Raw genomic sequence first — 17,030 nt, forward strand, 5'->3', positions numbered from 1 at the left:
GCTTATTGTTTAGAGGTTAATGGGAATTGTTACTTGGATTATATGTATGCCTAAGGTTATTATCTTCTCTGTATTTTATTACTTGGTTTGCATGACAACTTTGATATTTTCTTTGTAATACATCTGACAGGTCTGTTCCATCTTGCCTACCTGTTATTTTTATGAAATTATTAAGATTACATAGATGGAAAATGAAGTTATAAAAGACCTGAAGTATATTAAAAATATTATACAGCTATGCCCTATGGCAGAATCATGCACACTCATACATGCCCAACAATTTTTGTGTAAGTACTCTTTGCAATCCACCCTTGACTGAGGTTCCACCACTTCTCTTTGTAAGATTATTTAGTTTCCCACAATTAGAAAGCTTTTCTAAAATCTAATCAAATTCTTGTTTGTTGCTAACAAAGATAGTTTCTTATTGTCTCTCATGATGACAATAGAGAATGTTTGATCACTCCCTCTATCTAAAAACAGCTTTATCTTTTGAAGAACTGTTATTATGTCCTCTCCTGTCTTTTTTCCAGACTAGACAAATCCAATTCCTTCAATCTTTGCCTAGGGAAAACATTTACAAAATCTCTTATCATTCCTTTTGTTCACCTCCAGGGTAAAAGATGGGATATGACAGAAAAGTTCAGCAAGGGTTTAAAGTAATGCTGAATGGTAATTTTCAACAAAATACAACAGTCTGATCAAATACCTACTGAACTGCAAAAGACAATGATGTTTTAGAACAGGCTTCCAGGGCTTGTTCTCAGCATAGCCAGTTGTATCTGTGCTCAACCACAAAAAGAAAAAACAAAACCAGCATTATTGCTAGCCAGCAGTGCTCCTTCCTTTTGCCACAATATACAGAAATCATCAGAAGAGACTTGTGTTTTGGCAGTGAGAGAAGGTCCACATGGAAGTCAGTCTCCAAAACATTAAAGGTTCCACAATACAGAAGACTCAATGACATACCTGAGAGATACTGCATTAGGTCCATAGATCTCTCTTACTGCTGTCAAATCAGCTTCCAGCTGTGGATGCTTGTGAAGTTCTCCATCATAGCTAACCTACCAGGAAAAAAAAATTCTAGGAGTTCTTATTTATTTCATTACTGGCACCTAATCCAAGGTCTTGAAAGTTCCCCCTGCAAAATATGCCGCATAAAGATTCCTTAATGCCATGCTCAGAAAGTACACTGTGTTGATAAGCTGAACCAATGAGGTGGTCTAGCTCTCCTAAGCAATGCAATTTGCAAAGCAGGCACTTCTCCATCAAAATTCCAGAGTCCTGCTCCTGCTTGTGGGAAGAGAAGCTGCAAAGGACTCATCCCTCTGTCCTGTTTTGTCCTGGGGTCTGTTCTGGGCCACATGTGCATTTTAAAACTGGTAAGTAGGAGAAGAACCAGATCTCAGTCCAACTACTACAGGACAAAGGTTTGCTTCTTCTTGCTTGTTGTCACACTCTCACATATTTTAGACAGAGAATGACTTGAGCTCAACAAGGGATGCATGAGAATATACTATATACCAAGTGTCTTGTCTCAACATCTAAGGTAATTTTTCAATCTACTCATTGGCTGTATTTGACTATTCTATCTACCAATGCAATTATATCAGATCAAAAAGAAAAATAATTAAAGAACACTTTCCCATTTAAAATATTTTAGCAGAGAATGTGTAAAGAAACATGTGTTTAGACATCATCCCCATTTTTTAAAACTCTGCATGGAAAGTGGAAACAGTTATTTTAGTGCTTACACTATAAAGAAAAATTGTGAGCTGGTTTGGTTGGACTGTATGAAGTGAAGAAAATTAATATCCTCCTATATTCTACAAGGACGAAAATACCTTTTTAGGCTTATAGCAACCTATTAAAAGTCTATTACTACTTTCTCTTTAAGCAATATGCTCCTGATTGTATGAGCCTAATTCTACTTCTTTACACCAATTAGAATGGCCATGATTCCACAAAAATCAATGAACTCCCTAGATTTGGACAGATTCAGAAATGAGAGTATGATTTGGCTTGTACCTTTGACAAATTCTGAGTGCAAAGCACAAGACTGCAATTTATCCCTTTAGACATATATACATCCTTATACAGGAATTCCCGCTGAGAATTCTTGCTGTTGCAGAATTGTATCTAACTGCAGTACTATTTCTTCCATTTGTGCATCCAAATCTGTAGGAGACCAATGCTGTGACACTTTCAGCTCTGATACCTAGAGATGTACTTTTCAATCTAATTCAATAAAATTCAATAGAATTAAAATAATAATCAGCTGATCACTTTTTGCATGTGAAAATTATCAAAGAATAATTTGATTAGATTTAGAATTCTTCAAATATAAGGCACAGAATTCATCAGCATAGCATGGGCATGTATTTATGAGAGATGTCAATTTTATTCATGACAAGAAGGGTATAAGCCAAGTATCCCTGCCTTGTTTAGGTAAGCATGTCAGAATAATTTCCCAAGTAGAAGAGCACAGGAAGAAAACATTTATTATAATTTTTTTTCCACTTAAGGTAGGAGCAAACCAATCATTTTTACATGCTCATTACACAAAGATGAATTCTTTAAAGATGCATCAATAACTGCTGTCCTGCTTTCAAAGAGAGTGCAACAATCATTTGACAAATCATAGCTGCGGCTCATCTGTCACCTTTGCTGGTTCTAAACCACATTTTTTAAGCAGTCTTCTGTATCAATAATAGTAAAATCCAAAAGGAACACTATGCAGAACACAGAACTGCTCAACATAATGCTTTCTCCAATCTATTTTCTGATGGTAAGAGGTTATGAACTCGTAAAAGGAAACAAAGCAGTGTTCTGGCAAATTTTAAGATCACAGCGTGGTATTTTCCATCCCTGAATTAGTGCCACAGACATGCTGATGTACGCAGAGGAGACTGCCAGAGTTTTGTATATCTGCATTTGCAAGTATGTCTTATAACCGAAGCACGAGAGAGAGAGAGAGAGTGCTAAAGGCAGTAGTATTACTGTTTCATTCTCCTGTTCTCTTTTGCAAATATAGGAGATAGAGATTAAAAGAAAGAATTAAAAAAGAGTCTCAGAGAAAGTGAATATAAAAGCTAAAAAATCTGATAACTGCTGCGTCTGATAAGTCTGTGTTTAGAAAGTCTCAGTATTTAATCTGAGACCTAATTCAGATTGTCACACATAATGATCCCCTGAAAATCAATAGGACTTGGGCTATTGAATCACTTAGCTACTTTAAAGTATTTATCCATTAAATCCTTAGGGAGGATTACAAGCAGGTGCCTAAGAAGCAAACATAAACATTTAATTTATGACCAAAAGGTCATATCTTGTTTTCACTGCCCATCAAATGCCATTTTTCATGGTCCTTGTATCATCATCAGTTGCTCTCTTGTCTTTCCAGCTGCAACCACTTAGAAATGTTAGAATTATCCCTGACCTCCACCTTTTCAAAGTGTATTGCACACAATTACACTAGCATCTATTCCTTCTAGTTGCTAAAGTCAACATTTTTGTCCCCTTTCTCTGTGGGCACAGCACACACTTGTCTTGAAGCAGCTTACCTTACTGGTTCCCCCCATATACAGTCAACTACTTTGTTTTTCCAATACACCTGATGATCACTTAACTCTTACAATCGATTTCTTTGAAAAAGGACCATACTTTTTATCTCTCAAGGGACTTTGCTCATTATCTGATTTTCTATTTATTTCCTAAGTCCTCAATATTTTTTTAATTCTTCTTTAGAATTTTGTGGTTTTGACCACGAAGTTTTAAATTATAAAAATTCCTATTTTCTCTCTTATTAAATATACTTTCTGTTATGTCTTTGGGTTTGTTCTCCTTATTTTGCTTTTTGAGTATTCTATACTCGAGACATTCACAGTCATCTGGTATTTTATTTTTGTTGCTGATTTTATTGTAATTTTACTGCTTCCCCCCCCCCAGTTATCATTCCTTCAATTAAATATACTAACTTTAAAAAATGACAATGCAATATAGTGTAGTTTCTACTTCAAATATAAGGCAACTAAATTCTAATTATTATTTCCTATTACACAGATTTTTTACACCTTGCAAAATGATTTGCTGCTTTCTGTGTTCATATCGCATAGGCAGCATTAATATTTATCCATTTGGGCACTGGCAGGCATGCCTTACTAAGTGTATTTGCGCTGGTTTAAGAAGTAAGCACTCCCAGTCCTTTGCTGCCTTTTCCTTCACCTTAAGGTTACTGCCCTTTCTGCAGAGTTGAAAAATTAATCCAGGACACACAACTCATCACTACAGGGCAAAATCAGATTTTTCCTTTCAGGCAGATTAAAATAAGACACTGGTCTTTACACTGAAGTATGTGTACATGGTCCTTCCCAGCTCTCCACAGGGCTGTAGGAGTCAGCAGCTGAAGGGAGGCATTTCCTGCAGTCATTTCTGAAGTGAATGAGTCAATGCCCCATGTCAGTTATTTTCTGACACTAGAAATACATTCTTTCAGTTCCAGTTTCAATATCACTTTTAATAGCTTTTTAGGAGCATGCTTTTTTAAGAATAAAGCACCTCAACGTGTATTTTGTGTTCCAACCCCACCACACTGTTGGCTCTGCAAGAGAAGAGGCTTGACGATGTCCAGCTCAACAGCATCCCATGCTCTCTGCACTGACCCAACTGGCTGGCACTGCAGCCTCAGCTCTGCACGCCAAGGGCATGGATGGCTTCAGCCTCAAGGCTGAGATAGTGACAACTTTCATAAACAGCGACTGTAGCTTGTTAAAATGTTCATCAAAATAAACAGTTCTAATAAGTAAGAAATTAGTCCTTTGGGGCAATAGACTAAAAAGATAAGAAAAATCTGAATAAAGAGACTAGCAGCATGAAGCGCTCTTTTGACACTGAAAAAGGAAAAGGTATTAATAAATTTTATTTCCCAATACATAAGAGAATTTAATAACTAATTCTGATAAGGGAAAAAGAAGTAAAGACACAGAGCAGTACATTAATCTAAAAATATGCAGCATTTTTCAAGGTGAATTTAACTGTAGAGCTCAGAAAAAGAATGCACTATTGCCTAGATCAAAATTGTTTTGTATTAAACTTTTTACCATTAAATTCCAATGCTCTTGACTTTACAAAATGGTGATCCTCCAGAAGGAAACAGATTGGGATACAGTCTGACTTCCCATTTGTATCAATAATGGGATATGCTTTAAAGAGTGAATATCTATTTCCTGGAAGTAAGCAACTGGCTTCTATTTTCAAACATCCTGAAGAGCACTTGTTTTTTCTATTCTTAGAGCTTTTCAAATTTAAACAAACTCATATTATTTTAAATTTGATATAATTATAAAGTATAACATATTCAATACTTCTACTATAAAATACTACACATATATACACATGGCATTCTATTCTATGTTGAATAAACATAAGAAATTATCATAAATTTATAATGGAATGAACCACAGAAGCTTTGAAATATTAATTTCTTGAAACTTGTGCAAAAATATCCCCATTACCTGTCCTCCATAATAAAATTCCTCAGAATCATTATCTCCTTCAGAGTCATCTTCAACTGTGGTGTTGTGCTGTGACTCCTTAATGGAAAAGGAAAGTTAGCAATGATACAAGCAATATGTTTATCTTGCATTTATAGTTCTAATTATAACTACAGTAATTATGTTTTTACAAATAAGCTCTAAGCACCCTTTATTAAAAGATCTCAAACAAAACAAGCACTCACTAACTAGGTACATAAAAACACCCGGAATATATGTTGGAGAAATCATACTTTGGATACAGACACAGTGTGATGTTTTATGGAACTGGAGAATTCAGTAGACTATGCAGGGGTACTTCACTATCTCCTTTTGCTAAACAAAGCATAATTTACCCACCAAGAAAGGTTCTGGACCTAATTCATTTGGCATTTCAGTGACCAAAAAAAAAAAAATTACTTTATTCTGGTAAACCAATTCTAATAGATTAAGGAAATAATTCAAGTCTGAACATGGGATCTCTTAAGTTCCTTTATGTGAAAAACTCTGACACACCGCTGCATAATTATTATTTTTAACAGTACCAGCCTGTTGCCAGAAAAGTTCAAACTTAATTTTCTGACTTGCTCTGCTCTATGACTTTGAAAATTAAGGATTAGAAAGTAATATGCTTACCCAAGTAAAACCTGCTCTAAATAGGCTTTTCCATGAATAATTGCACTCAACTAAATAGAACTGATCATGCTACAGACTGCAACTCAGCATGAGCAGAAATGTTATATTCTGCTTCCTACCAATGGAACCTTTACTTATAATGATGTAATTGCTTGAAGATATTAAATCTTGTTTCCCACAATCCATTTATTATTTCTAGACCCTATGCTGACAAGGATCCCATAAAGAATACTTGATAAAATCATAATTCTTCACTTTAATCTGATCATGATGTATATATTGCATACTTTTTATTTATGTCCTGCACAGAACTGTCATAATGGAATAGAAATCAGATGTATGAATCAAAGATTAAAAGTTACCTCTAAGTCCCATATATTCATAACTGTCAAATATACTCTTATCACCAATTTCTATGGTCAGACATTCTAATCCCATTTCCTTACCTTTGTCTCTAAATTCCTGCTCTATTCACTGTATGTATACATAGAACAAAAATTGTATTTCAGCCAATTTCACAGCAATTTTTTAAGACAAGGAATAAAAATAATTTCTGCTTCTACTTTACTGAAAAGAAACAAAGTGACATCAGTCTTCATTGTTTTATAATAACTTTAGCTCAAGGGGAAGCCTGTGTTAAAAGAGAACTCAACTGAACAAAAATTCAACACAAAGCAAAGAGAAATTAAACTCTCACACTACAAAAGTGACAAACTCATCCTATCCTAACCAAAATGTCTAACTGTCTAGACAAATGAAATGGTCAGTCTTTTATTTAAAGGTTTTTTTCAGTACTTCCATGCCTAAGTAAGTACCTTGTTTAATTGGAAAAATAAATAAATAAAAGCTCAAACTCTTTCCCATAGAAGCTAACTGTATCTCAGGCTTTTAATCAAAAGGGTAAATTCTTACTGTGCTTGAATTTATAATGTTTACAGAGCAATGAATACAATTATGAGGCAGCCAAAGCAAAATATTTCCAATGCAACTTTTTACGTCAAATCAGGTTTCATCTACAAAAAAACCCCAGCCATACCCATTATCGTATCTGAACATGCTTATCTGACTTTTCCAGGATCACATACAGATTGGAGCCTAAAAAGCAGTAGTCAAGAAACAAGTATTCTAAACAAAGCAACCACCCTTAACAAAGGAAGTCTTTAAGTCAAGCACTTGAAATCTTGTTACAGTGCTCAATTTCTTGCTTGGGGTGGAAGCCTATGTGGTACTTTCTTTGAGCCCATAACACTGTCAACCCCTGTATACCTTGCGTTAGTGCCACTTCTTTCTTGAGTTAATGTCTCAATGATACTGGTCAGGGACCCATGCCAGAGGTACAGCACAAATACAACTGTGACTGGAAGGCTTTAATACTCCAGATGCTGCTTATGGTGAATAGTGTCATGCAGAGGTCCAGAGACTCCAGTGGGACTGCTGTAGGCCACATGATGAAGCAATGAGCTAATAAATGGGGTGTGGTCCTACATGCAAGACTAGGTTAAAAGGTAATGGCATCATGATCTACTTCTCCAGGAGAGCTGTATTTTTAGGGCAGACAGGGTCTATGCCACCACTGAACAAAAGACAAAATAAACATAAAAAACATATCTCCAAGATGGGAGCATCCCTATCCCAACTAAGTGATTTGCTGGTTAATCCACATATGAAACCCAGAGAACTACACTCACCTTATAAAATGTGTAAACCTACAGTTTGGGTTAGATTTGACAGGGAATCTATGGTAAATATTCATATTTTATTATTGTGTTGTTTCTTAAAATATCTTGTTAAAAAAATCCAAGAAATACATACCTCTCCATTCTCCCTCTGTAATTTTGATTTTATGGATAAGCAATAGTTGACATCACTGGTTTTTCTTAATTCTTAAAAGAAACAGGAAAATAGGGAACACGTGAAAAATGTGAAATAATTTTGCATATGCAGACTTTAAAAACTTGGAGTAGTAGAGCAAATAAGGAACAAAAAATTACAGATAGGAAAAGCACCAAAGAGATTACAATACAACAGTCTAAAATTAAGAAGCCCCAACATCTCAGAAGACTCATATTTTTAACTGTGAAATGAAACTCGGCTGGTCCATCTAGGGCATTTGTTTTTCTCAATCTGTAATTTACACTTCAGTGTCATTCATTAATTTTGTATACTTTATAAAAGAATAAAACAAAATCCCTCAGCAAAATTAAATCTAATAATCTATATAAAATATAGGGGTTTATTCTATTTTAAATGACAGGCTGTATTTGTCTTTAAATTACAGAAATATTTGCAAGTAAAATTTATCTTAAACTTCTAACTATAATGGCCAATTTTTGTTTGTGTACCACTCCAATGATTTCAATAAAATTATTTTTTATTTACATCAGTATAAATGAGATCAGAGACTGAAGATCATATTGGTTTTCCAGTGAAATTCAAAGTAATTCTGTGTTACACAAAGAAAGCCCTAAACTATTGTAATAAATAAAAAAAGTCTGCAAAGTCAAGTGTTCCTATCTGAAGAATTTCCAGAATTAAGACTGCTCTATGCAGTTTCTCCTGCAGCCTGAAACCATCAGGGAATTTGACTGCTAAAATCTAAAAAATCTCTATGGAGTATGCACAAATCTCGATTATATATTGTATAAATGTGTCTAGATGTCTGAAAAGCATGACCTTTCATGTATCAAATAATTTTTGAAAGTATGGAAATAATTTCAAATTAACAGGTTCCAAAAATCACCAGGAAAAAAGATATTTTTTTCTATAGTCTCATTTCGTGAAACAGCCGAATCATTTTGTTTGAAATTTCCTGAAATAATTAATTAGAGGCAATGGTAGTTATAGACTGTTTCATCCCCAGTGGTGAAGATTTAGTGAAGTTTTAAGCAAGTGAGCATGAAAACTTATAACTGGGAAGTATTAAGCACCTCTAACTGTATTCAAGGAGAATTGCTTTATCACAGACTGCAAGACATTAAAAGAATAAAATACATTCTGCCTATACAATCATGTTGAACCCCAAAAGAAATATTTTAATTTCTTCTATTCTGAAATGTAGGACAATTTACTACAGCAAGACTGAGAAAATAGCAAACTGTACACACATCAACATATCTCCCTTTAAGTAAAGGCAACATCTTGTCTTTCCTCACAAAATATGAACTTGGTAAAACACTCGGGACATAAGATTACCTGTAGCAATTTGGTCGAAAATTACTGGAATTGGCTCTGTTGTAACTACCACATCTTCATCATTATCAGAACTGGAAACATAAGTGTTATCTACAAAAGAAAAACACCTTGCATGGTGAAGTCCAATTTTGTTCTGCCAGCATCTTCCAATGTTGCCCATTCCACCCTTGTAACATAAGGAACCACTTCCCATTAGGGAAGCCCAGCACTACCATCTTCCTGGTGCATTTTTTTCAGCTGAGATTGCTAATGAAAAGAAAAATACCAAAAGAATGGAAGATTTGGTCCCAAATTTTATAAAAGCAAACCCCTGGAGTCTGATATCGTGGCTTTCAGGAATCACACCAAGGGCTGCTCTGAAGTGTCCCACAAGGCTTATGAGGGTTTGAGACAACCTTTTCCAAAATTAAGACTTGTTCTATGATTTTTGTCATGCCTGATACTAAAATTCAAGCTAGGTCTGGTGTGCAGAGTGAAGGCTGCATTCAGACCTAGGTGTTAACAGCCCATTATTCAAAATACCTATGCCTCATTTTGCCTAGTCATGTAAAGGATGTTTGAAGTATCTTCTAATCAGTGGACAACATTTCTTGTGCCTATATTCAGAAAAAAAAATATCTTTCCTCCCACTTAACAAAAACATTAGGTATGGATATGAATATGGAAAGTCTATTCCAAACATTCTTACAAAATGTGGAGATCACGCTGTGATTTTTTTTTTCCTTCCAGCCAAATGTTTAGTAACAATGAACAAGGGGAAGCAAGTTTTTATGTAGTATCTGCAGAAGCTTATTTTGCATTAATTGCTGACCTGTCTGTGAAAGTAATAAGATTTTGTTTTCTACTGATCTGGGCTGAATTGAAATATATACTCTAGAGCAGAAAGGCTGATGTTGTGGTTTAACCCCAGTCAGGAAATAAGTACCACACAGCCGCTCACTCACTTCCCTCCCTCCCCTGGTGGGATGAGGAGGAGAACTGGGGAAAAAAAAGGTAAAAGATGTGTTGAAATAAGGACAGTTTAATAATTGAAATAAAATAAGATATTATAATAATAATAGTAATGAAAAGGGAGACAACAAAAAGAGAAAGAGAAATAAAACCCAAGAAAGACAAGTGATGCACAATACAATTACTCACTACCCGCTGACCAATGCCCAACCAGTCCCCGAGCAGCAATTGGCCCCTCCTGACCAACTCCCCCCAGTTTATATACTGAGCATGACGTTCTATGGTATGGAATATCCCTTTGGCCGTTCAGGTCACCTGTCCTGGCTCTGCTCCCTCCCAGCTTCTTGTGCACCTGCTCACTAACAGAGCGTGGGAAACTGAAAAGTCCTTGATTTAGAGTAAGCACTACTTAGCAACAACTAAAACATCAGGGTGTTATCAACATTGTTCTCACACCAAATCCAAACCACAGCACTGTACCAGCTACTAAGAAGAAAATCAACTCTATCCCAGCTGAAACCAGGGTAGCTGACAATTAAGTAATCACAGATAAAGAGACAAATAAGAGAACTGAAACAAGGACTTGATCTATCATAATTTTGAACACTCCATTCCCACATCAGCAAAGTGTGTAAACTCACACATAATTTTAAGCATACCGCTGCATGCTCAAAGCTTTTGACCACAGTGCTTCCAGTGCAATGTTGAAAATGCTAACATCAACTGATCAGTAAATTCAGCAATATTATTATTTGTATTACTGTGGGTTTTAGAAGTCTCTATCAAGACCAAGCCCTGATGCTGCTGCCCCTTTCTTGCACAGGTGTGCCACACTACCTTTGCAGACTAGCAGCTGCACTGCCACAGACAGACAGGCACATGAGCAGCCCACTGCCTGTGAAACAGCCTTTCTGCCACATTCACGCGTCTACTGAGTCTGACACTATCCCACACCTTCGCCTACTTCCACTCTTGCACTGTCCCATGAGGTAATCTGTGCTCAGCTCAACAAACATATTGCAAGCGGGCAATTGCTGCAGGAGGCTGACACCACTTTTCCCTGAGCACTGCACTCCAGTGGGCATAGCAACCTGCTCTATCTGCTCAGTTTGTGTCTGCTTGGCTACATGCTTGGCACAGGGATGTGTTTTAAAGCCACAGCATTGTGCAAATAAAATGGGGTCCCTCCAGCCATCTACCAGCATTCACTCCTCCTCCTCCCACTTTTGCCTGTCAGCAGGACAGGCTGTAAATTGTGCCTCCAAGACAGTTGCATCTCACCCTCTCCACAAACCCCTGCCTTGCCTCTATTTGCATGTTCTACCTTCCTGCCATCATTTCAGTGTCAGCCTCACCATACTGGATGGCTCTGGGTATACAACACACACTCATTCCTTTCCCAGGTTTGGGAGTGTAACTTACTGGTATAGAGTCTAATGAGCTGGAATAACCAAGGTCAACATTTACCCCTAAATATACCTAACACCATATATATGGATGGGAGAAAGGAAATCCATGTGCTAAAACTTATTGATGTATGAAAAAGTAGGAAAAACAGCAATATGTGCTGTTAAAGAAAATGTATTTTGAATTAAGAAATTTTAAGTGCTGAAGCTGCTAAATGGCAGAACCAGGCCTCGGCCCTTGTATAGCCCTAATCCAAGGCTGGTTTAAAACCCAGTCAAGTTAATCAGTAGGAGAATAGAGAAACAATAGATGATCAATTTGTATACACAGCTGCTCTCAAAAATGCAGGTGCTTTTAGAAAAAAATAGTATATGTGAATAGGAATTGCTTGTTCAAAGACTAAGTGTGCTTGAAGGATTGTGTGAGTTAAAGCAGGCAGAAAGAAGATCATGATCCAAGGAGGACCTTGGAACCGAGGCAGAGACTGGAACTGAATAGATGAATCAGCTGGGACAGGGTCAGGTGATGGATTCGCAGAACTGACAAGACCAAAGGAAACTTCTAAAAACTTCAGACACTGACCAATGATTTGATAAGTGTATATAAGCTGTGCTGTATCCCTTTGTTCTCTGCCACTCACTGAGGTGGTGGCCCAAATCTGAGTTGTGATTAAAGCAAACCTAGTGGTACCCATGTCTATATGAATTTTTCCTTTAACAGTGCTATAAAGAATAAAAAGTTATCAAGATATACATATATGGATTTTAATTATAATTTTATGTCCACTGTTTGTCATTCTTTCTTGGCAGCTGGATAATGTACTTTTCACTGCCAAGTATTTGTTTTCCTTTTCTATTTGGCAACCATTGGGGTTTTTTTTCTTTCCTTCCATCAGTCTAATGAAACTTGAAATTAAAATACTGGGCTTGCTTTCTTCAACATCCAATTTCTAAGGCACTACACCCAGGAACACCTCTCTTTTTAAGTGGAGTCTGCCTGAACCTAGTGTAGGGATGCAACAAACCACTTGCTGCCAAACTGGTTTCTCTCTGTGCTGCAATCTAACAAGGTTTAAGAAAAAGATGTTTCTGTTAACATGTGTGTAACCCACAAATCACTGGGATAAAATACTATAGCAGTTCTACAAGTTTATGACAGCCAACATGTATCACTCAGAATGTACAATCATTAGCATAATGCTTGCTGTTGTAATGGTTCTCACAGGAGTCACAATCCACTCATATTAATGGAACTTTAATCTACTCACTTATGTTATATTCTATAACTGCTCCTTAGGAGCATTATTTTCCCCCAGTTGTGTCTATGTTATGAGAAAATGGTTACAAAGATATATTACTGGAACTGATATTACCTACCTCTAAATTTTCAGTGATATTTTCACAATTTCAGCAATGTATATATAACTTTGAGACAATATTGTCTCAACACTACTCCTATTAAGTTATTCAGTGTGCCTTTGTGAGCATATTTTTAGCTTTCACTCATAATTATGAAACATTCAAACACCTTCCATTATTGAAAGTTGTCGTGTCATATTGCAATTCCCATAGGTATGATTTAACACTCTGTTTGTAATCTTTTGATGTTTTATGAAGCAATTCAGCAATAGTTACACAGTGTTATCAGTGCCAATGCAGTGACGCTGCATATATAACAACAATGCATGGAGCTAGAGTATACACAGTACCCAAAGCTCTTCTTATAATATCTAAAAATTACTTGTGGTGGTATGACTTTCAGCTTAATGAACATAATTTGTATGGTAACTTAATCTCTTCTATTTTCATATATTTATTGCATACATTAGCAATTTATCTGATGATCAACTCTGACAGCCTTCTCATGATTTCCAAATTTGATCCAATGTGTATTACACACTCTTACTCTCCAAAGGATATGACTTTGATATAGGTACACACTAATGGACTTAAACCTTGATCTGTAAAGACTTAACCCATGATAAATTTAATTTGATGAGCATATCCTGCTCTGAACTCTAGCAGCTAGTAGCAATACTTGAAGATCATCTTCCAGTTGAGGAGGATACCAGCACAGAGCTTCCCAGGCTTGACACCATCACACCCTGATATGTCCGTGAAACATCCCTTAAAATACATGCCAGAGAAGAGGTAGCCACAGTGAGCAGTAATGTTAAGTTATAGATTTAGCACAAAGAGGAGACAAAGAATCTGGCTCACCAAGCCAAAGGAAGTATTTTTAGGATCAAAGCTGTAAAATGACAGAGTCATTATCCTTCCTAACACACTAAACACCTCTTCATCACAAAGCAAACATACATACTGCAAAAGCTTAAGATATGAATGAAATCAGCTCTTCCAAAGGCTTGAAGGGTTACATTTGCAATCAGTAAACATGCATAGCTGGTTTACCTCCCCCCCCCCCCCCCCAGGTTCTATCTGGCTTTAAAATATAGGGGGTGATGGCAGAGAATATTTATTAGGTTTTAGAGCCACCAAAGTCACTCAGGCTTGTAGGCCATCAGAGCATGCTGGAAACAGCATCTGTAAGGGAAGTTTGAGGTGTGCCTGTCAGAAGAGCTTGCCAGGAGATGAGATCTTATGTGCTGTGAGAGTAACTGCTGGTTCAGTGCTCCAGCTTGCCATTTAGTTTAGGGGCTCATAGACATCAAGTTCAGTGCCTTCATAATAGCTTAATCCCTGAAATTAATAAATCCATTACTGATGTTTAATAAAACAAAACATTAATAAAATATGATGTAGATTTTTTTCCCAACGATTTGTCCCTCCTTTCATTGTCAGGTCAATGGAGTAATCATTGAGTCACTGATTTATCACTGGTATGACTGTGTATTTTATGAATCTCAGTTTTTCTGCTTACTACATGTTGAATAGATTATTATTAGTAGTAGCTTTTCCTCCAGTTTTTACTGGTGAAAAAAAATATCTCTCACAAAGGTTGTGAGCATTCTTTCACATAATCCATTGTATTTAGCATCACTGCTGATGCTGATTTCTCTCTGCATCTGCTTCAAACACTCTGGTGTTTTGAACAGACATAGTCTACTGCTTATCAGTGAAGATCAAAGCCTCACTTCTTTAGAGATTCTAAAAGAAACAAGAAATATTTATTTTAGAAATATAACAGAGATGTTACAGATAATGATAAAAAAAGGCCAGAGGGTTTCATATAATTCACAGTACTTAGACTATTAAATACTCCCAGGTGCAAAAATACAGAATATGGTGCAATCCAACAGTACTACCATGTACCTTTACTTGCACAGTGCCTGTCTGCCCTCACCCTTGCTTCCCTCTCCTGCTTCTGCTGATCTCTGTGCCACCTGAAGTATCTATGCAGTCTCTTTGTGAAGGAAATCAGGGAAACAAGCTAGTAGAAAACTAGCTTTTGCTCTTTCCTGGTTGTCTTTCATATGGATAATTCCCCTTGTCTGGGTTGGCCACACGGTAACACAAATAAATATTTTTGACAACCCAGCTCAGGGTATGACAGGGAGGCAGGACTGAACAGCTTTGCAAACTTATGTTACCAAATACATACCCATACACAAACCCTTGGCTGCAACAGACCCTGAGAAGCATCAATGCACAGTCCACAGGCTTAATTTTAAGAATGTGAATGTGAGTAGTCTCATTAAGGTCTAACACAGAAGTGCTTTGCTGGCCCCATGCCAGACTGTGCAGCCTCTTGAAAGATCAAGCTTTATCTACCATGCCAAAGAGGAGTTGGGCAGTTTCTCACTCCTATCACTGTTGGCTCTAGACACAGAAAGCATCACAAGCTCCAGTCTCTGTAAGCTTGTGAACCAGGTTTTCTCACCCTGACCTAGTTGATAAATGACACCTGAAAAGGAGAAATGACTCTGAAAATAATCTAACTAATGGAAAATGATTAGCATAAGGGTGCACTTGGAAGACATTAACACCCTTTCAGATATTTTCAGCTGAATATTGCAAATTGCAGTATCATGCATACAAGTGTCACAGACAAGAACGTTGCACTGTACCTGGGTAATCCTCAGAGACATGCACTGAATAGGATACACTGTAAAAAGAAAAAAAAAAAAAAAGAAACAACAGAATTAATAACAACAACATTAACTGCTGGCATAAGATTCTTTTCTTGCTCCTGTATTATTTTATGTTTATTTATAGGTTCCTGACAGTTTCCAGGACAGAAGGTAACAGCTATTTTGATGGCTTTTGAAGCGTGCAGCTAAAAAAAAGTATCATGCCCATTTTGAAAGCTTACTTTGCTAAATTGGCACATCCCTATATCAACCTTCATAAAAAGAATATCAATACTGCATTATATTCACTTTAGAGTAATATTTCACAATGTCTGTACTTAGTCCTATAAAAAAAAAAAAAAAGTTGCTCTTTGAACACCAAAACTAGAAAAGCCCAGTTTTCTCTGCATCTGTTTCTGGGGTTTACTCAAGGCTCAGTAGTACTTCTGTATGTTCCTGTTAGTCTCAGCAAAGGCTCTGTATGGTTTGGACTCCTTCCCCTCATCAAACCCTCATATTTATAACAGTTGTGGCAAGCTTATTTGATACCTCTACCTCTCTGTCAAGCTGAGTTCAAATCAAATTTGAAAGAGCCACAGTCAAACTGAAGGGTAGCTTCACTACATGGATTACCCGAATCTGTTTCACCAGAAAACGAACATACATACTGTGTCAGTCCTCCAGCTCAGTCCACATGTGCTTTCACTGTCACCCAGTGAGATGTTCACTAAACTCACTGCTGAGAGCAGGACAAATGGGCATGATGGTCTGCTCAGTTATATAAGTACCCGCCGAGTCCCTTTGATTTTTTTTAAGGTTAATGTGTGTCTTCATTTTGAATTAAAAACATTCAACTATGCAGCATGCTGAAAGCTTTCTGTTGTATAATTTATGTTCTTTCCACTTCTAAAACCTAAAAATTGCATGTGTCAAGCTACACATTTAAATAATACATGATGTGTGTTCATGTCTGTAGTGAGTTAAGCAGACAAAGGCAGGATGGCACAGTTCTCAATAAAATTTGGTATGTATTCTACATTGCTGAAAATTGATTCAGTGGATCTTTCTAAATTACATGAATATAACTTCCATGTAGACTATAAAATAAAACCACAGGTGATTTTTTTCTTTTTCTCTCGCAAGGACTTCTGTTAAATGAGGTCTACTTTCATAATCCAATAACTGGAAGAGGCAATCAATATGAAAAAGTAGGTCTCATACTTTCTTCTGTAAGTCAGTTGATTACTGCACCTGTTTTTACACACAATCTATTCTAGCACAATTAA

General features: G+C 36.6%; 1 protein-coding gene across 1 annotated transcript in view; it reads right to left on the reverse strand.

Moving 5' to 3' along the window:
* LOC121080701 (protein mono-ADP-ribosyltransferase PARP8-like) overlaps positions 1-17,030 on the reverse strand; it is a 149,703-nt gene that overhangs the window by 65,924 nt on the left and 66,749 nt on the right. Inside the window, exons 3-7 of the mRNA XM_040578837.1 lie at positions 15,742-15,779; positions 9,357-9,446; positions 7,977-8,047; positions 5,511-5,588; positions 967-1,061 (exon numbers count right to left, since the gene is read on the reverse strand). Coding sequence (XP_040434771.1) covers positions 967-1,061; positions 5,511-5,588; positions 7,977-8,047; positions 9,357-9,446; positions 15,742-15,779 — 372 coding nt within the window. The remainder of the gene's footprint in view (positions 1-966; positions 1,062-5,510; positions 5,589-7,976; positions 8,048-9,356; positions 9,447-15,741; positions 15,780-17,030) is intronic.

The sequence above is a fragment of the Falco naumanni genome, chromosome W (genome assembly GCF_017639655.2).
Source record: "Falco naumanni isolate bFalNau1 chromosome W, bFalNau1.pat, whole genome shotgun sequence".
Classification (NCBI taxonomy): domain Eukaryota; kingdom Metazoa; phylum Chordata; class Aves; order Falconiformes; family Falconidae; genus Falco; species Falco naumanni.